The following is a 21,434-nucleotide window of genomic DNA, read 5'->3' on the forward strand; positions in this document are numbered from 1 at the left end:
TTCTGCTTATAACGAATTCATTTCTGTGGATGCCTAACAATAAAACTCAGAACAACAGTATCTGAACAATAAATATGCATGCCTGTATACACACACACACACACACACACACACACAAACATCCATCTTTTGGTATTGAGGGGTTATTCCCAAGCCCAAAAATCCAAGGATGTTCAAGTTCTTCCTAAAGGTGTACTATCTGCAAATACTAATATCTAATACAAGGAAAATGCTACATAAATATATCATACTGCATTGCTTAGGAATAATGATATAAAAACAAAAGTTTGTTCATGTTCAGTTCACATGAGAGTTTTGTTTACTATGTCTGAACCACAGTGAGAATATGGAGCCCACATATATGAACCAACAAAGAGCTGACTATACTGATTTTTAAAGTCTATGATTCTAAAATTTGTAACATTTTATATTGAATCCACAAAATTTTACTCTTGGGCCAGCAAGATGGCTCAGCAGGTGAAAGTGCTTGCTACGCAAGCATGATGACCTGACTTCAATCCTCTGAACTCATGTAAGGGTAGGAGAACACTGACTCCTGTAAGTTGTCCTATGATCTCCACACACATGTCATGTCCTCCACATGCACCTAACTCATACACACAATCATAGCAAGTAAAATTTTTAAAAATTGTACTCTTGAGCTGGGCGTGGTGGCACACGCCTGTAGTCCTGACACTTGGGAGGCAGAGGCAGGCAGATGTCTGTGAGTTCAAGGCCAGCCTGGTCTACATAGTGAGTTCCAGGCCAGCTGGGGCTACAGGGAGACCCTGCTTCAAAAAAAAGACCAAAAAAAAAATATTTTACTCTTGCTAAAACCTAAAACATAGCCATTTTAAAATTTCAAATGCAGGCCTTAAAAGTTTAATCATGGAGGTATGCACATGTAATTCCAGCATCTGGGAGATGGTGGAAGGATCAGTGATAGAGTTCAAGGTTAGCCTCAGCTACACAGTTTGAGGCCCGGCAGGACTACATAATACCCTATCTCATATCACAATCCCCCCTCAAAAAAAAAAAAAAAAAAAAAAAAAAAAAAAAAAAACCTTGCAAGGTCAGTAAAGTCAGACAACTTTGCAAAAACTGGAGTACTTACTTTCCACCATAAGATCAAACCAATCTCCCAGGGGGTGCTTGGAAAGGCACAGTCAGAAAAGCTTGATCCCTTATGGAGAGCCTGGAGAAATATTCAAAGCTTTTCATCCTGACCTAAAAGTACTGTTCTAACTTTCCACAACGTTCATAGAAGGGAGTTCCTTGTAACCAAATAGTGGTGATTTGCATCTCTAAGTTATTAAGAATACAGTGCATCTGAAGGGAGGGAATAAGTTAAACAATAATCTAACCTAAAACCAATAGTACTGCATTTTAGATGAGTAGATCCCAGAAGAAAGTAAATAAGAAACAGTAGAATCTACCCATTCATTTGCCCATTTGTCTCACTTAGCTTCCCGCTCCTACTCCACAATCTTTTAGAACAAGCCACAATATGTTTTAAAATCTATAAATGCATTTATGCAAAGAATGGGCAGCTCTTTAGCCAGATGTACAACTGATGATGCAGTAACTGCAATCTTTTTTGAAGGCATTATACCAGCTTCCTGCATCCTGTTAAAACTTGTCCTCTAGGATTTCCTGACTCTCAGGCCAAACCCTGGAGCTGAGTTTCCTAGGGTGTTGCTTAACAGCAGTCAGTCTGTCCTGTTCTTTTCCTCACCAAAGATTATTTCTCATAGACTCAAGATCTTGTTCTCTGCTAAAGTGGCTGTTCATGCATGGATTATTCCATGAGCATCTTCTCATGAAAGCCAAGTGGAGGGTGAATTTGCACTTCCTGAACCCCTTCCTTCCCTGTGCCATGTCACATGCCTTATTATCCAGCACTTGACACCCTTCCTGGGTTATAATGTTAGATGAATGAAAAAATTGCATTAATCATCACAATGGGTTCCACTGTGATCCAATTTAAAGATGAAGAAATCCAGTTTCAGGCAGATCATTATTAGTAATTTTATTTATTGTTATTGTGTATGTGTGTGCATGATGAAAGGGGCATGTATGTCACAGCACACACGTGAAAGTCATAGAACAACTTTGTGGAGTCAGTTCTTTCCTTCTACCTTGGAATGTGTTCTAAGGATAGAGCTCAGGTTTCCAGGCTTGTGCAACAAGCACATTTGCCAGCTGAGCCATCTTGCTAGGCCAAAGACTAAAACATATAGGCATACAGCTGTTGAATGGCCTAGCAGATCAGGTGGTCAACTGCAAAGCTCATGCTTTTTTGAAAAATATATTTTTATTTATTTGAGACTTTCACTCAGTATATTTTGATCCTATTCAGACCCCCTCCCCTCCCTTCATCCCCATCTTACTACCCTCCTTCCATTTCATGTCCTCTACTATTACTTGCTTTTTATTTTTTTATTTATTAATTTTATTTTATGCATATGGTGTATTGCCTGCATGTAGGTAAATTCACCTGTGCTGTGCAATGCCCACAAAGGACAGAAGAGGCTGCCGGATACCCTGGAACTGGAGTTACAGACAGCTACTAGCTGCCATATGGGTGCTGGGATTTGAACCCAGGTCTTTTGCAAGAACAGCCAGTGTTCTTAACCGCCGAGTCATCTCTCCAGCCCCTACTTGCCTTTTTTTAAAGGCCTATGGACTCTTGGCTGGAGATGTGGCTCACTGGTTAAGAGGGCTGACTGCTCTTGCAGAAGACCTGGGTTCGATTCCCAGCACCCACATGGCAGATAACCATTCCTAACCAGGGAATCCAACACCCTCTTCTGACCTCCACAGGCACTGCATAACAACATGGGTGTACTTACATGTAGGCAATACACTCATACACATAAATAAAAATAATAATAATAAATAAAATAAAGGCCTATGGAATCTACTCTGTGTTTCCTAAATCCTCTTATCCCTGGGAGTCTGGTCAACCTATTAGGCGTCACACCAGTAAAGAAAAGTGACTCTCCTTCTCCTAGCATTTATCAATTGCTAACAGATCCTAGCTAGCACTAGGGCTTCCTGCCCACCTCCTCCATCTATATAGGGTCCCTGTCTAGCTTAGGTTTGCATAGATCTTATGCATGCTGTCATAAGCACTGAGAGTTCCTCTGCGAGTTCCTATGTGCAACTAGGAACTATGGTGTACAGACAATATTTTATTTACCTACCACCTCGGGCTTTTACCATCTTTCCACTCCTCTTCCATAATGATCCCTGAGCCTTGGGAGGAGAGGTATCCCATTTAGGGCTGAGCGCTCCAAAATCTCTTATTCTCTGCACATTGACCACAAGCTACATTTTTTGATGAATCACTTTGAAGATTCAACACCAAATTCCATCTTCTGTTTCTAGTCCCTGCTAGAACCTCACCATATGATATATAAAATCTGAAGATGGTTAGATAGAGAATAAGACTTTAATAGAAAGAAGCCCATCAAAGAGGCTAGTGATGTAATTCAGTTGGTGGAGGCCTTGCCTAGTATGCAAAGCCCCAGGTTTGATTTCCAGCATAAACCAAGCATGAACCACTTAGGGGGTAGAAGCAGGAAGATCACAAGTTAAAGGTCATCCTTGGCTACATAGCAAGTCTGAGGCCAGACTGGGCTGCATGTCTCCAAAAAATAAAAATAAAAATCCCATCACAAAATTGGTGAGTCACATATCTCTGAATATCAACCACTAAGAATACAGAAAAGGTGACTTTTTAGGAGATAGGCTAGTGGCAGTGTTCTACAGAGTAGAGAAGCAGTAATTATGAGAAGTAACTGGCAAGTACAAGGTTAACAAGAAAAGAAAGTAGCCAGTTTGACTCATCTTAATGGCACTGACGATATTCTGGTGACAGTGGCTAGATATTCCAAATCGAGAAGAAAAAAGGAGTCTCCAGCAGTAACTATCATCCAGTATTAGTGATAAATATACATAAGGAAAGGGTGTCAGGCTATATACCAAGACACTGTCTCAAAAAAGAAAAGAAAAAAAAAGTGTGAAAGACGATAGAAACTCTTACCACATTTGCTAACATGGATGAGCTTTTCTAGTACAACCATCTACTTTCACGTGGGACGATGTAACCAATCCCTTCCTGGACAAGTCTAATAACAGGTGAAAGGAACTCTAATGGTCCACTGGCACCATAAACTCAGGCCTCATCTAAATTACTTCCTGCTCTTCTAAATACATTGGATAATCATTCTTTCATCTTTCTCATAAAACTGTAAGAGTCTTTGTGAAACATAGGACTAATATCCACAGCCCTTTCAGTGTACAATAAAACAAACAGATCATAAAAGCAATCATAAAAATGCCAGCAATTTTAAGCAGCTGATACAAGTTACAAATTTAAAGGCAAGCTTGCTCTCCTAAGGCTCTTCTGCCTATTGCTGACTTAAATGGCTTCGATATGAACTGAGTGTTAATTGTAACTGAAGTTTGAGTGCAGTGCTTAATTGTTCTTACAGCTTAAAATGCTTTAAAAGATGGATCTAGTAGAAAAGAAAGGCAGGAAGAAAACAATGAAGGCAGGCTATGTATTCTTTGCCTCTCTCATATCATTTAAAGTTAGTGTTAGGAGCGTTTCATGAAATGAAATGGGAGTGCTTTTATAAAACTATTTTTACATACCATTACTTCATACCCAGGGCCCAGTAGGTTTTCCCATCTGGATTTCAGCTCATTTTCTGGAAAGCCTGGAGCTTTTTCTGGATATACATTTATAAGAAAAAGAACATTGAAGCTTCTGTGAGCCAAATATACATAAGTAATAAATTCTTCAATAACAGCTCAGCTTCAGTAAGTACAAGGGAAATGAATAAAAAGGAAAATGCATTATCTTAATTCTACCAGGTAAAGTAAATCAAAAGTGACTTCTAAGTAACACAAAATGGAAAACCATCTGTGACAAGATTGTGAAGGGGCTTCTGTTCAGGAATACTTTATTGTTTGTTTGAAACAGGGTCTCACTATGTAGCCCTGGATGGCCTAAAACTTCATTATATAGACCAGGCAGGCCTTGAACTCAGAGATCCACCTGCCTCTGCCTCCTGAGTGCTGGGATTAAAACCATGCAGTACTTTAAAGGGAAGAGGAAATTATGAATTACAAGAGAAATTTGAGTATGTGTAGGTATTTGACTTAGGTATTTGAGTTTATCTGTAGGTATCTGACAGTTTTATTTGTAGGTATTTAATTGAAATGATAATCATTTCAAGGTGGTACCTATCCACTGGAGCACACACACTTCCCAAGATATCATTGTCATCATCAAGGCAGACTGATAACACAGTTAGGCCTCCAAATGGATGGATGGATGGATGGATGGATGGATGGATGGATGGATGGAAAGACTGGTCTTGCTAAATTTTAAAATCACATGATCTTTCATCAGATAGAAACTTTGGTTTTGTTGTGACTTAGTTATTACAATATTTGTAGCTTTACAATGTTCTTGATTTAATACTGCCATCTTGCATAGGTGTGATAATTTAAAAGCTAAGACAGCTTTTAAGGACCATGCCTATCCTCTGTATAATCTCCACAATCAAATGACAGTTAGTAGTCTGAAGAATGTCTAACCGATAAAAGTCAAAGTACTAAAACTATTAGTTCAACTTACATCCATACTAACAGCAGAGGATTAAAAAAGCTCCACATTTTTCAAGTTAAACTCTCATTTCTGCTGTAAGATTGGACAAGTCACAGAACACTTGCCACAACTGGCATAACCATCTGCCAAAATCAAATGAAATGTGCAATATCAGCTCTTTTTCATCTTTAGCATGGCTCACTTTGACTGCATAAAATGCTTAATTACATGCTACAAGTCATTAAGTTAAATAGGCTAACTTCAGAATCAGAGACTAAGACTAATAAACACCCAAGAACTTAAACTACTACATTTACAAAAGAACATCCAGAGACAACTACATTAACTGATATGCTCACCAAGGATCCTATTAAACCAAATAGCAAATTCATTTGGGCTGGGCACATTTCCATAAGAAATTATGTGTTTTTGTCAAATTCTTTTTTAGAACATATTTGTTATTGTGTACGTGTATATAATGTGGCAGCATATGCCATAGCACACATGTGGAAGTCAAAGAACAAGTTTTGTAGAGTCTGTTCTTCCCTTCCACCTCTGTGGAGGTTCTGAGAATTGACCTTGGTCATGAGCCTTGCCAGCAAGTGCCTTTACTCACTGTGCCATCTCTCCAGCCCCTCCACCAAATTCTTAAGAGTGTCACCATGTTACCGGTTCAGTTTCTTCCAAGCATCAGTTTTATATCTGCTAAATGAATCTGAGGAAAATCTACAATGTACTGGGTAAATTCTAAGCCTAAAAACACAGTAGTGAGAAGAAAGTTCATACATATGTAAGAAAAAATACTGACATTTCACCAACAATTTGTTTCTACTTTCCAGTTATACAGTGGAAACAGACAGCTATGCACACTAAAGCACAGCACAAAAAACTAAGCATCAGAGGAAGATTAATTTATTTGCAGCAACTCAATAAAAGGCCACACCAGATGATGGAAATGGTGAATAAACAAGACTATCTTAAGCAATTAATACCTGGGCATGAAAGAGTGCTAACTTCACAGCAGTCAGGATATGGTTTGTTTCCTTTTTTTTTAAAAAAAATGGGGATTTATTTTTATTTTATGTATTTTGCCTACACGTACATTAAGTGCATCCATGTCATACAATACCCATGGAGGCAAGAAGAGGGTATCAGATTCCCTGAAACTGGAGTTAGAGAGTGTTGTTAGCTGCCAGGTAGATGCTGGAAAACTGAACCTGGGTCCTCTGTAAGAACAGTGCTCTTAATGGCAGAGCCATCTCTCTAGCCTCCAGACTGGTTTGCTTTGAACCTGAATTATACATATGCATGAAGAGAAAAAAGTGAAATTAATTTAAAAGGCATCGGAAGGTAGAAGCAGGATTGTGACTTCCAGGCCAGCCTGAGCCGTACAGTGACACCCTCTCTCAGAAAATAAACAAAAATGAGGCACGGATAAAATACTTCTAAAACTATTTCTAACTTCATTTGATTTTCATCTGATATTTCACTGAAATTCATCACAACTCAACTAATTTAAAATAGTAAAGATTAATTACACTCTATTTGGATCAAAAAGAACAAAACAGGCTTCCAAACCACAGGGAATTTTCTATCTTGAATGAGGGGTAACCCTCCCTTCAGGCTACCTTTCCTCACACAAGAAAAGCCAAAGCCCAAGACTTCTCTGGAACATGGATGGGGCTAAGCATATGGAGAAGTTCTACTTAGCTGGCCCCGCTTTCTTGAGTACCTTTGCAGAAGGAACTGGAAGGGCTGTAACTCAATATGCTTGCAGCACAGAGTCTACAACAGCTAAAGTACTGAACAAAAAGGCCAAGTCAAAAAAAATTTTTAAATCATTGTATAACAGCCTGGTAATGTGATGCGTCATAAAATGCATGTTACTAATTTTTACGAAGAAACACTGCTATGCTTATGCAGACAGCTATAATCTATAGCTGCAAGAACATCAATAATACAACAGAAGTTAGAACGTGTAGTAGTAAGAAATGCTGTAAGTAGCTACTGCATACTAATAATTATGCATTTGAAACTAATATATTTTAAAAAGATTAAACAAGAATACTCTTGGCCCTCCACTGCCAAATGTGTTAAGATTATGACATTCAGAATACCCCATTTTATTTCTTTATTTTGAGGCGGGGGTGAGGGGAATGTTGGTGGTAGTACTGGGGTTGAGCCTACATGCTAGGCAGGCACTCTATCACTTTGCTACATCCCTAGCAAAACACCCTATTTTAAATCTCTAAGATGTCTACAGCATGAACTTTCCTCACACAGAAATTTTGCTTTTATACAGATCTTTTTTTTTTGGCACATTTAAACTTACATTTAATTTCTGATAGGGCATTTCACATCTCAACAGGGTATGGTGACACCATGACACTCATGAACATAGTGATTTACTCTACTAACAGTCATCAACTACACTTTTCATAGATGCAGATATTAGGCAACTGATAGTTGTTTGCATTAACTTTAAACAGGGTTTTAGTTCTTGAAAATAAGGTAGCGCTGGAAGATGAGCATGTCATACCATGCTGCCGACATCACAGTAAACACTTTGAAGCCATCAGAAGTACCCACCTGAGTGTGCCTGGGAACCAGGGAGCCCTGGTGCTGGTGCCAGGGAGGGGGCCATGCATTCCTCAGGGACCAGCACCTGGTTCCTCACCACTCTTTCACCAGTTTTTAACAATGGCATGGCTTCACACCCTTGGAGGCCAGTGCTGGCACTGCAAACACCAGGTGTGTATACCAAGGCTGCTGCCAAGCCTGCAGGGGTGTGCATGGTGAGGTGTGCACAGGGCTCAGGTACAGCTCCTAGCTGGTTTCTAATGCCAAAGGATCCTGAGAAGTTTGGGCAGTTTTCATTTGTTTTACTTTCCATTTAGGACAAAAGATTGGAGCTGATACTCAGAAAGTCACCAAATCTTTCCCATTTTTAGAGTCACAGTCACAGCCCTGTGGCTGGTCTTCTCCAGTGGGAAAGACTAGCACCCCAATCTGTTACTTTACTCAGATTTATAAACTGGTCTTGTTTATTTTCAGAGTTACTGTTATTTGCTCATTAATATTTTTTGAAAAGAGAAAATCATCTAAAATTTTTGCAATATTTCCTTCAGAAAGATCATAAAATAATTTGGAAGTAATATCAAAGTGACTCAAAAGTCATAAAATTTTACTTAAGGTCAAATTAAAAAAATAAGTTAATCTGTTCCTTAAAGTGCACTGCAAAACCAATTCTGATGTTTTGACTGGCACAGAAGCCACTGAGCAGTGTCATAGGAGCCTGAGAGCCAGAGGCACCAGCCTGCACCACATCAGCCTTACAAACATAGGGCATAAGGAACAGAAACTTATGAACCAAGAACAGAAATCTATGAACCAAGCCAGATTTTCAGAGGACAGTATGAGCCAACCTAGTTTCCAGACTAAAAGTGCTCCCAGCCCCATTTGGTCAGGTAGGTGTCTCCAGAGGAACTAGGCCTATGCCTGTGGAAACAACTGGCTATCATAGTTTTCCTTGTGAATTGACTAGTGATGGCAGTGCAGGTCCTGTGGAGCAGAATGGCTGAGCTTGTTTTGGCTGTTTTCCCCTGGTGTCTTCTAAACCCAGGTTCTTTAACCAACATTTGGGGAAAATGGCTTATTTTCTTCACTTGGCTTTTCTCGATCATTTTCTGGCTTTTACTCTCAATATATTTTTTGCTAAACCTGTTTCACAAATCACTACCAACTAAAATCTGTATTTGGGGGTTGGGGAAATGGCTGAGCAACAGTTAAGAGCACTCACTACTTTTGCAGAGGGCCCAGGTTTAGCTCCTAGCACCCAAATGGCAGCTAACAACTGTCCATAACTGATTTTCACTGGCATTGCAAAACATGGGTGCACTTACACACATGCATGCAATGCACTCAAACACATAAAATAAAAATAATAAATAAAATATTTTCAAATTGTAAAAAAATAAATAAATAAAATGTGTATTTGCTGATGTGACCCCCAACTTCTCAGGCAGATGTAGCCTGTTGAGAATACCAGGGCGGTGACAGGGTGGGGACTGAGGGAACCCAGGTACAAGCCCCCACAGCCAAGGCCTGGTACCTAAACTGCTGCTGGCTGAAGCTTTCTGTCTCTGTTTGTGGAGCTCCAAAGCTCACTTGCATTCCACTAAGGCATCACTTGGTCTCAAGGTGGACAGCTCCGATGGTACCTATTTCCCTGTGAGATTTCAATGATTTCTTTAAAAGTTCAATGCAAGAACTACTAGGCTGTCTTTTGAAGACTTGTTTCTGCCTTACTAGGGGTTCATCTTAGCCCTGGACTTCTCGGAGCACCAACAGAGGAAGAGACTGCATATGCTTTCTGCTAGGAAGAAAAGTGCATGTGGCAGCAGGTGCTGGGTTTTGAAAATCCACGTAACAGAGAAGCTCACCAACTGTCCTTGAGATCTCTAACAGGGTCTGCTGCCTGCTGCTGCCCTGCTGGCCTTTGGTTCCACAGAACTGCAGCCTCCATGTGAACCAGAATCAACCATTCTGTGGTTTGTGATGGTACTCTGCATCAGGTCCAAGATCTGCAGGCTTAACTTATGGTGAGTGCTGAACAGTGGCCTCTCATGCCCATCTACAATTATAGTCCCCTCCCCCCACCACAAAGGTATCCCTGTCTTTTGTTGCTAGCTGGTTATTTGGATATTTGTAGCCTTACAAAGTTCTTGGTGTAATATACCTCTGTTGCACAGGTCTTGGTCTCTGACTCTCAGGTGCCACATTTTATTAACTACAGACAAAGGAAACGACTACCGAATGAGAAAGTGGAAGTACTCCAAAGTAAAGGTTTTGGACTTACCTGATTTTTCTAAGCCTTGTATGTTTTCCTTTTTTAGATGATCTAGTCTTTCTCCAATTTCCTCTGCTTCGATATCCAAATCAGTTTCTGTTTTCACAGCTCCAATTAATAGGGTTGATGTTTTGGGAGGTTCTACAACAGTTCCTAAAGTAAGAATTGCTAATTTGAATGTCTAGTAACAAGTGATCATATTTTTTTCAAATGAGCTAATTTCACTTGCATTTACCCAGTTACATCCTCGCTGCCATGATTCTTATATCCTAAGATGTCAGGTGAGGTAACCAGTTAATTCCAAAAATAAATTTTTTAATGGTACTGAAAGAATAAGGAAGTAGACAATGGAAGGGAAAAGCAAGGCCAAGTCCATGACAAAGCAGGGAGAGATGCTTCATAAAACAGCTTTAGAAAAGACAAGAACAAAATGCCAAGGCTGTATGCTCGTACTGTCACCACCAAGTACTAAGTATGTACATGCAAATATGCTGGACCAACTGCTCTGTGCTCTGCAAAGGTACTAGCACTGTAATATCAAGTACATTATGAACAAGCCTACATAGGAAACCCTGGACAAACAAACCCACACAGGAGAAAGATGGAAGAAGGAAGCAAAATGGAAACTGCTAGTCTAATAGTAGGTAGGTGGGGAGCCATCATATCCTTTTCATTTTTCTACATGCTCAAGTGCTTTAACAATAAAAAGCTGAAAAATACAACCTAAATTCCGATGATTGTAGGACCGGGCGTGGTGGCACACACCTTTAATCCCAGCAGAGGTAGGCAGATCTCTGAGTTCAAGGGCAGCCTGGTCTACATAGTGAGGTCCAGGCCAGCTGAGGCTACAAGGAGACCCTGTCTCAAAAAAAAAAAATTCCTATGATTGTAATATGAGACTTTGAACCACTCACATAGTACTTTTTAGATCATTAATCCACTGATGTCCATAAATAAGTGCTAAGATAAGAAATGCCAGTCATTAAGTAAAGCATAATTTATAATACCCAAGATGCAGAAACAGCCTCAGTATACACTTAGAATGAATATATAAATAAAATGTGGTATATACAAATAATAGAGCATTATTGATTCTTTACAGAGAAGGGAATCTTATCCTAAGCTAGAACACTGATGAGCCTGGAACACGATGTGAACAGAGAAGCACAAGCACAGCATGGTTCAATCCATCTGAGCTAGCTACATAGTCAAACTCATAGAAACAAAGAAAAATGACCACTGCGGGGTGAGGGGGATTGAAAGTTAATGAACATGCAGTTTCAATAGTGTGAGATGGGAAGACCCTAGAGATAGGCTAGACAATCATGTACATGCAGTCACCAATAGTGTTCACGTCACAATGACGCTTAATCTTGATTGTCACCTTTATGGGATTTGGAATCACCATGGAAAGGAATTTCTGGACTTGTCTGTAAGGGATTATCTAGATTATCATAACTGAGGTGGAAAGACTTCAGTTATGGTAATCTAGAATGGACAACCCCATTCCATCTGTTGGGGTCTATACACCATCAGAACTTATAGTTCAACACAGTGTAATTATATGCCACAAAGAATATCCAAATACAGGGCCCGTGAGATGGCTCAGTGGGGAAAGTCCCTTGCTGCCAAGCCTGACATTTTTAGTTCAATCCCTGGAACCCATATGGTAGAAGGAAAGAACCAACTCCCAAAAGGTGTCCTCTGATGTCCACATGCACAGGATGACATGCATACATGTGTGTGCCCCATATACACATGCAAAAATTAAATAAATGTAAACTCTAAAAAATGTTTTAAATAGGTACACAGGATAGGTTAATAGTAGAATTTTAGAGGAATGAGAGAGAGAGAGAGAGACATCAAACAAGAGCTAGAAGCTATGTAGTTTGTTTCAGACATCTAAACAGTGACCATGTGCAGATACACAAAGATGAGTAGTCATCCTCTACACAGTCCTTCTCTTGAAACAGGTAATTACAATGTGTGCTGAATGCTAAAGCAGTTCTCATTGGGTGCTACTTAAGAAAGATACCCAAAGCAGAGGGAAAGGAGGGCAGATTTCAAATCAAAATTTATCCTGGTACAAAATACAGGCATGCCCAGATAAAGGCCTACTATTCACATAGGGCCACATCTACATTCATTTGATATAACAGAAGGAAGAAAAGGGTTCTGTTATACCTATTAAAAGCTATTATATAAATATGTATATAAACATTTAAGGTCAATATGGTATATGTGCAATTTGTACTATATTGACAGCGCATTTGTTTTTTAGCAACAAAATATCTATCATATAAAACGTTAAAAGTTCCAGTTTAAGCTGGTATGGTGATGCACACTTATAATCCAAGCACATGGGAGGCGGAGTCAGGAATATTTGAAATTGAAGACCAGCCTTGGCTACATAGCAAGGGCCTAGCTAAAATACAAACAAAAGTTCTAACTTAAACATCAATCAACTCCAGTTGAAAGCAAGAGCATTTCCAAGAGTGAGGAGGGTGTGTTCACCTTTGACAAATGCTAAGAGAAGTTTGTCATTCACTAGTTATATACCAGTAACTCTCTTTGAGTCATGTTCTCATTATCAACTTTTTGGGGTTTTTTGGGGGGGGAGGGGGTTGAGACAGGGTCTCCCTGTACCCCAGCTGTCCTGGAACTCACTATATAGACCAGGCTGGCCTTGAATTCACACAGATCTGCCTGCCTCTGCCTCCCAAGTGCTGGGATTAAAGGCGTGCACCATCATGCCCAGCTTTCATTATCAACTTTTACTGAAACATAATTTAATAAATTGCGAATTCAAAACAGACATGTTCATAATTTTATATTTTTCCACAATGATTTCCTATTTTTATAACCCTATTGACAACAAATTCTGTTTTTTAATAAAAAAAGTTCTTGATAAAAATTCCTGTTTTATTTTCTGTCACTATATTTCAAAAAATAAATCCAGATAGCCAGGCATGGTGGCACATGCCTTTAATCGCAGCACTCAGGAGACAGGCAGACCTCTGTGAGATTGAGGCCAGCATGGTTGACAGAGCTCCAGGCCCGCTGGGGCTATAGGGGAGACCCTATCTCAAAAATGAAGATAAAATTAATTAATTAATTAATTAATAAAATCTAGAGCCAATTAGAGTAAACTATATCACCGAGCCGGGCATTGATGGTACATGCCTTGTAATCCTAGCACTCAGGAGGCAGAGGCAGGTGGATCTCTGTGAGATTGAGGCCAGTCTGCTCTACATAGTGAGATCTTGTCTCAAAAAAATCCAAAAATTAAAGTAATATGAAATCTGAAGTTGAGAAATGTTAAGATATATGACAGAAGATTCATGAATTGAAAGAAGTTATATGGGTCTCCCTTTGGAGGAGCTCTGGGCACTCATTTTGCAGGAAACTGTGTTCTGTCATTTGGGCTGGCGCACTCCAACAGGGAATGCCAGGAGCTGATTCATTTCTCCATTACTACATTACACAAGATGGAAAATTTTTCCTAATCAAACTCCCAGAGCAATGTCCATAGCTTGGCTGTTTTTCCAAACCTAGACTCCATGGAGAAGAAAGGTCTGATGTCATTAATTACCTCTGTCTGAAGGCTGTTCAAATGGAGAAGCAGTTGAAGATGTTTTCCTGCGAACTAGAGTTAGATGCACCACCTGCCCTGCATTTCTTAGTACTTCAACGACATCCTGGTTAGCAAAGCCCTGAGTATTCACACCATCCACCTGTAGCATTAAAAGACAGAACAGAGTTTCAGGTTAACTACTTCCCTTTTTGTTTTTCTTTTTGTTTGTTGTTGTTTTATTTTGAGACAGGGTTCTCATGTAGCCCCAATTGGCCTGGAACTCGATGTAAACCAGGCTGGCCCTGACCTCACAGAGATCTGCCTGACTGTGACTCCCAGAGGGTCTCTATGTTGCTAGTGCAGGACGGCCTTGAACTCACAATGTAGCCAAAGTTGGCCTCAAATTCACAAGCTCCTCCTGTCTCAGCATCCTGAGTGTTGGGATTACAGGCATGAGCCAACCCCATAATGAATACCATTTTTAATTCTGGTGATGTTGAAAAAAAATTAAGTGATTAATTTTGCTATCCCCTGAATAATTTATATAAAACTTAGAAAGTGGTTTTGAATAAGAATAAAAATAGTTTTGCTCACAAACCTACATGCAAACTACAAAACAAATTTAAATTTGTACTCCTAAGTCATGCATTTTAACTAGCAGCATGAGAAAGACAAAGGGCTTTAATCCCTCATGCTAGACAAAATTTATAATGCTGAAATCCAGTTAATTGTTATAGCTCGTTCTCAATATGTACCAATAAAATTCATTATCAAAATTAAAGATGTTATCACTATATGATAGCACTATGTGATATTTTCTATTATATAACGGATACAACACACCAATCTCCCTCCATTAGGTCTGCTAAAATTCTGAAAACGTATGTGCAAGATATCTTAAGTCAAGGCCAACTCCACATTTCTGAAGTTCATCAAGAGTAACAGGCCCCTCTCCATCTCTCCTAGACAGCCAAACTATTACTTCAGATTTCTTCCTGAGTTCCCTCAAAATGTGCACTGCTACTGCTGGCCTCCAGATCCTACAGATCATCAAAAGGCATTTTCTAAGCCCATTCATGTAAAAGTCAATAGTTATGAAGAGTGTACCTTAGATGGACTTAAAAGACAGACTTGGGCTGGAGCAATAGCTTGGTCATTGAAGGCTCAGGCTAACAACCAAAACATCAAAAGGCAAAGACTCAAATTGTACCACTCACCAACTGTTTCTTACATAAACCACTCTGTGTGTGCGTGTGTGTGTGTGTGTGTGTGTGTGTGTGTGTGTATGTGTGTGTGTGCATGTGCACATGCGAACAGATTAAAAAATGTAGCTATAAATTTGTATTTCTACTAAATAGACCAATTTTAATTAGCAAAAGGTTATATTCCCAAATTTATAAAATATTTCAATTTTAATTGTACTCAAAAGCATTCTAAGTGGAAAATCATTTCAGAAAATCATAGAAAAGGGCTGGCAGAAGAGCTATTCACTGTATATAAAATGGTGAGCATAAAGAACACAAGGACATACTTGAAGAGTGCTTTCTAGGGGAAGGCAAGAACACCATACCTTTGCATGGACGTATTTATTTAAGGATATATCTAGGGGGCTAGAGAGATGGCTCAGCAGTTACAAGCATTGGCTGCTCTTGCAGAGGACCCAGGTTTGGTTCCCAGCACCCACATGGTAGCTAACGACAGTCTACAACTCCAGTTCCAAGGGATCTGATGCCTTCTTCTGATCTCCATGGGTATTATATGACACAGGTGCACTTGCACACATGCAGACAATACACTCATACACAAAAAATAATAAATAAAATATTTTTAAAAGAATATGTCTAGCTTTTTGCTACCAATGTTTAGTGAACTTTTTCCTCCTTTACCAAAAAAATGATATTTAGAGCCATAGGATGCTCAATTGATGCGATTTTACTGTACTATTAAGCTGTCTTCCTCTGCTGCATAGGATGTAAAGATCAGCTTCTTTCCCCCAATAGTAACTTACAGCAACTGTCTTGTCATTCACTTGAATCTGGCCATTGTGGTACGCAGCACTGCCTGGTATGATACTTTTCACATAAATCCCCAAACCGTCCCCTGAAGGAGCACAGACATAGCAAAAGGGAGAAAGCTATAATTAGGATTTGATTGTGAAGTTCTTTTCAAGAGGTTAATTAGCTAAAGAGGCTGACTAGAGGCTCGATAAATACTATTTTGAACACATGCAGAGAAAATTGATGGATTATTTCAAACTGTCACCATCACAAGTGGCCTGAATTAAAATGATTTGACTGATAACTACTCTTCTGGAAAAATAATCAGTAATGGAAACTTGATGAAATGCATCTCAATTTCTGCTGGGGTTCTGAGGGGTCAGGACGTTGGTCCATCTGCACTCTCACTGCTGGCTTGGCTCAAGTCTTCATCATTTTTCTAGCACTATGACAACAGTCTCCTAACAGGCCTTCCTGCCTTTGTTAGTTCAGTGCTCACGTAGGTTATCCAAACAGAAAGAAAAGGACATGTGGTCTTTAAAAACAAACACACACTAGAATGGTGGGCTGGTGAGATGGCTCCATGGGTAAAGGTACTTTTACAAGCCTGGTGACCTTAGTCCAACCCTAGGAACTTATGCAAAGGTACAAGGAGAGAGGCAAGTACCAGCATTCCCTTCACATAGCATGCATGCCCCTCCTACAATAATACAAATAAAAATGTTTTAGAAACTAGAAGAAGGGGGACTAGAGAATGGCTTGGTGGTTAAAAGCATTTGTTGTTCTTGCAAAGGACCTGGGTTAAATTCCGAGCATCCACATGGCAGCTAACAGTCATCCATATTTCCACTTCAAGGGGAATTCAACACCCTCTTCTGGCCTCTGTGGGCATTATACATATGTTACACTTACATACATGCAGGCAAAATACTCATACACATAAAATGAAAATAAATTTTTAAAAAAATTTAAAAACTAGAATGAGTTCAGCAACATGAGATAATCCATACACTGAAGTAAAATACTTGAGCTCAAATATCTATAAAAACTATAACCATATAAAAAGCATATATTTCTATGAGAGCTACAAAGAAAATTGTAAAATTAATAACTATAGCTTTGAATGGTGTTTATTAATGTCAAATGAACTCAAAACACTAGAAAAATTCCCACTGCCAACATAATAATATATAAATTTCACTGACTCACATCCCAGGTATTCTATAATAGAAAAAATAAGCTTATTTTTTAACTTCATCTTCCACATTATTCTTTCAACAAGTCCTGACAGTCCAGATTCTGGCATTACACAAAACACCACAGTTCTTCATCATTCTACACCTTCTCTCATTTAATTCTTTCTTTCTTCTACTTCTTCCCAGCTACCAAAATCCTCTTTCCTCTCTGCTAAAACATGTATTTTCAGTTTTCTTTGAACATATGAAAAGGTTTCTACACATTTGTCTGCCTAAATAGAATTTTTTTTAATTTTGGTTTTTAAGATGGAGTCTCTCTCTCTCTCTCTGTTGTCCAGACTCGCTTCAAACTTGAGGGATCAAGTGATCTTCCATTTCAGCTGCTTAAATGACTGGGATTACAGGCACAAGTCACCATGCCTGCTTCCTGACGTTTCCTATACCCATTTCTCTATCCCTGAGAACTAAGCAAAGTAACCTCACACAAGTCCCACAGAAAATGAACCAGGGGCTGGGGAGGTGGCTCAGCGGTTAAGAGCACTGGCTGCTCTTGCGAAGGACCCTGGTTTGGTTCCCAGCATCCATATGGAAGCTAACAACCATCTTTAACTTCAGTTCCAAGGAATCTGATGCCCTCTTCTGGCTTTCATGGGCACTGCACATGCAGTGCACTTAAATACATGTAAGGAAAACATACATATAAAATAATAATAAAAAATAAATGAAGACAATAAAATAAACCATGCATGTGCTACACCCTTGGAATCCTGACACTTGGAAAGTTGAAGCAGGAGGGCTGTAAGTAAGCATGGGGCTACATAGCAAGACCCTGTCTAAAAAAGCAGGGGAAAATGGGAGTTGTAGCTCAAAGGTAGAATGCTTACTTAAGGTTTGATCCCCAGCACACATGCATGGGCACACACACACACACACACACACACACACACACACACAAATAAAATGTAAAATAAAACCACCACAAAAATTAGAATAAAGTAAAAATTATTTTTGTGTTTTTATACATGTCAAAATAGCTGTTGACTTTTTAAATGTCTAGTTTAATTCTCCTGCTCATCCTCCCAAAAATACCCAATCCTAGAAATGTTTTGAGAGTAGAGAAGTAACAGGACTATTTTCTTTGTTCTGTCACACAAACTTCAAATGCCCCATCACTCATTCATTCACTTTTGCTTACTCACTAAGCTACAAGTTTAGGGATTCAGTTAGGACTCCTTAACAAGGTGTGATATACTGACAACTACTCAATGTGTTTTCTGTGCCATTATTATTATTTTTTAATCCATAGTTAGCTTTTGGGGACTTATTTAAATTCTGAACATAAAAAAAGGTTACATTTAGAAAAATCTAAAGTTTTGAGAAACTGAATCCCAGTCAGTACTGTGAATACATTAGCACTATTAATCTCCCCACCTGTTCTGAGCATGCAAGATAACAATTTAAGAAAAAACAAAACAAAACAAAAAACCTCTCTACCTGTTCTAGTTTGTTCTTCATTGCTGTGACAAAATACTCTGACCAATACCAACTTGGGGAGGAAAGGGTTTATTTGTCTTACATCTCCCAGGTCGCAGTTCATCAGGGAGCCCAAGGTAGGAACTCAGGTCAGGAACCTGGAGGCAGGAGCTGGAGCACAGTCCATGGAGGAATGCTGCTTACTGACTTGCTCCCTTGGCCCCTGCTCAGCCTGCTTTCTTATGCCACAAAGGCCCTCCTGCCCAGGGGTGGCACCACCCACAGTGGGCTGGGCCCTCCCACATCACAAGAAGATGCCCCTCAGACATGGCCACAGGCCAGTCCTGTGGAGGAAATTCCCCAATTGAGGCTCCCTCAACCCAGGTGATTCAAGTTGACACTAAGAGAGCTATTCAGCACACTACCCTTGCTGTTTTTCCAAAAAAACTAAAACATTTCAACCTAAGTGTTCATGTAAATATCAAATATGTTTAAAGTTTTTTTTTATCTATCCATACAATTCCTTTATAATCAAGGAAAAACTGAAAGTTACTGAGGCTAATCTTCAGGTAACATTTGAGAGAATCTTATTCAGATACTTGAGTCCTGTATTCTCACAATATATTGTCTTAATATTAAAAAAAATAGATCTAATGAAATATTTATCTTATTTTTCATGATTAAACATAAAAAATTTTATACAGTCACAATATACAGTAATATGCAGTAATCAACTTACTTTACCCCAAATATAATACTGTATAATATATTAACATTCACAGAGTGTTAAAAATACAACTATTTTAGAAACAAAAGGAAGTAAAATCTAAATGTTACATAATGAACTGCACCATTAAATTCCTTTGTTAATGACCAAAATCCAGTCACTAAACTACTGAGACAAAATGTGATTCCCTAATCACTTAAAAATAACTGGCTACTTTTATAGATTCCTGGTTTTATTGTTCAGGGTTTAAGTTAAAATCTGCAGGTACTTAATTTTATTATCTAGAAACTTTAACATCCTTTATCATTATTTCCAAATATAAAGTAGAAATGATTAATTTACCTGGATGAGCTGTTCCAACAGAGCCAACAATGAGAGCTGTCCTGAAGGGAAATAATAAACTTAATATTATATATTTAGTTACATAACTGTGTACATAGCCAATTTATTCAAGGTTTGCCAAGTTTTTTCTGTGACAGACCAAATTTTAAAATAGTTACAATGACCTCAGATCCCTGTGGGGTTTTTTTTTTTTTTAGTCTTTTTTGAGATAGGGTGTCCCCATAGCCCCAGCTGGTCTGGAGCTCACTATGTAGACCAGGCTGGCCTTGAACTCACTAGCGATCTGCCTGCCTTTGACTCCCAAGTGCTGGGATTAAAGGCCTGCACCACCACACCTGGCCCCCTGTGGCTTCCTAAATCATGTGGCCAAAGGAAGATTATTGAGGTGAGCCTAAATCTAATCACAGAAGCCCTTTAAAAAGGAGAGCTTTGTAACAGAAGGGAAATGAAAAAGATTTTAAATATAAGAGATTAACTTGTGGTTTGAAGGTAGAGGGGTCAGATGGAAAGGAACAGGGACAAGGGTTAGGGGCCTGAAAGGTGTTCTGGATGATGACCCACAAAGAAAAGGGTCCTCTGTCCTATGCCACAAGAACTGCATTCTGCCAATAACCTGAATGAGCTTAGGAGTACGTTGTTACCAGGTTCTCAAGAAAAGAGCCCAGGCAAGCCAATACCTTCATCTTGAACTTAAAAAAATATTTTATTATTTGCATTTTTTATGTGTATGAGTGTACTGCCTGCATGTATATCTGTGCACCCATGTCATGCAATGCTGTGGCGGTCAGAAGGCATCAGAGCCCCTGGAACTGGAGTTAGGGTGGTTGTTAGTGGTCATGTGGGTGTTGGGACTCAAACCTGGATCCTCTGCAAAAGCAGCCAGTGCTCTTAACTTCTGAACCATCTCTCCAGTCCCCATTTTGGCTTTCTAAGAATCTAAGCAGAGAACCCAGCCAAGCCTACCTGAACATGACCTAAAGAACTGCAAACTAACAAAATCTACTGTCTTCAGCTGCTAAATTTGTAACAATTTGTAATATGACAACAGAATATTAATACAGCCATTTAGAAAAACCTCAGGTTGTAAAGTTTTTTGAATCACAAGCATAATGAAAAATTTGGAAACCAAAGGGAAGGCTAGTTAGTTACTATATATAATACTTTAAAATTGGTCCTGGGACTGGAAAGATGGCTCGGGGGTTAAGAACACTGACTGTTCTTGCAGAAGACCTGGGTTCAAATCCCAGAACCCACATAGCAGCTAACAACTGTCTGTAACTCCAGTTCCAGGGGATCCGATGGCCTCTTCTATCCTCCACAGGCATTGCATGACACGGGTTCACCTACCTACATGCAGGCTGTACACACATACACACAAAATGCAAATAATAAATAATTTTTTTTTAAATTGGTCCTAATGTCTTCTACATATTTTTGAAATGGAGTAAGGCATCTAACCCTAATACTCTGCTTTCAATTCCAAGCATTAATATCACAAAGTAAACAACAGATAGGGCCAAGTCCCCACAAATCACACAGCCTTGTGGTCTTTTACTGGAAGACTTGAGTCAGTGAGCTAAGAAATGAAGAGAACAGAAAATGGTTATGGCTACAACTTGGAGAAATTAAACAAAAAAGCTCTAACATCATAGA

The 21,434-nt window shown here is 39.2% G+C and overlaps 1 protein-coding gene across 1 annotated transcript in view; it reads right to left on the reverse strand.

Moving 5' to 3' along the window:
* The window catches only part of LOC103736217 (inaD-like protein), a 44,679-nt gene extending 23,927 nt beyond the window's left edge, over positions 1-20,752 (reverse strand). The window contains exons 1-6 of the mRNA XM_029564779.1: positions 20,745-20,752; positions 19,782-19,822; positions 16,055-16,146; positions 14,065-14,206; positions 10,482-10,625; positions 4,663-4,739 (exon numbers count right to left, since the gene is read on the reverse strand). Of these exons, the coding sequence (XP_029420639.1) occupies positions 4,663-4,739; positions 10,482-10,625; positions 14,065-14,206; positions 16,055-16,146; positions 19,782-19,822; positions 20,745-20,752 (504 nt within the window). The remainder of the gene's footprint in view (positions 1-4,662; positions 4,740-10,481; positions 10,626-14,064; positions 14,207-16,054; positions 16,147-19,781; positions 19,823-20,744) is intronic.
* Between the last annotated feature and the right edge of the window lie 682 nt (positions 20,753-21,434).

The sequence above is a fragment of the Nannospalax galili genome, unplaced genomic scaffold (assembly GCF_000622305.1).
Source record: "Nannospalax galili isolate Female #2095 unplaced genomic scaffold, S.galili_v1.0 scaffold1698, whole genome shotgun sequence".
Classification (NCBI taxonomy): domain Eukaryota; kingdom Metazoa; phylum Chordata; class Mammalia; order Rodentia; family Spalacidae; genus Nannospalax; species Nannospalax galili.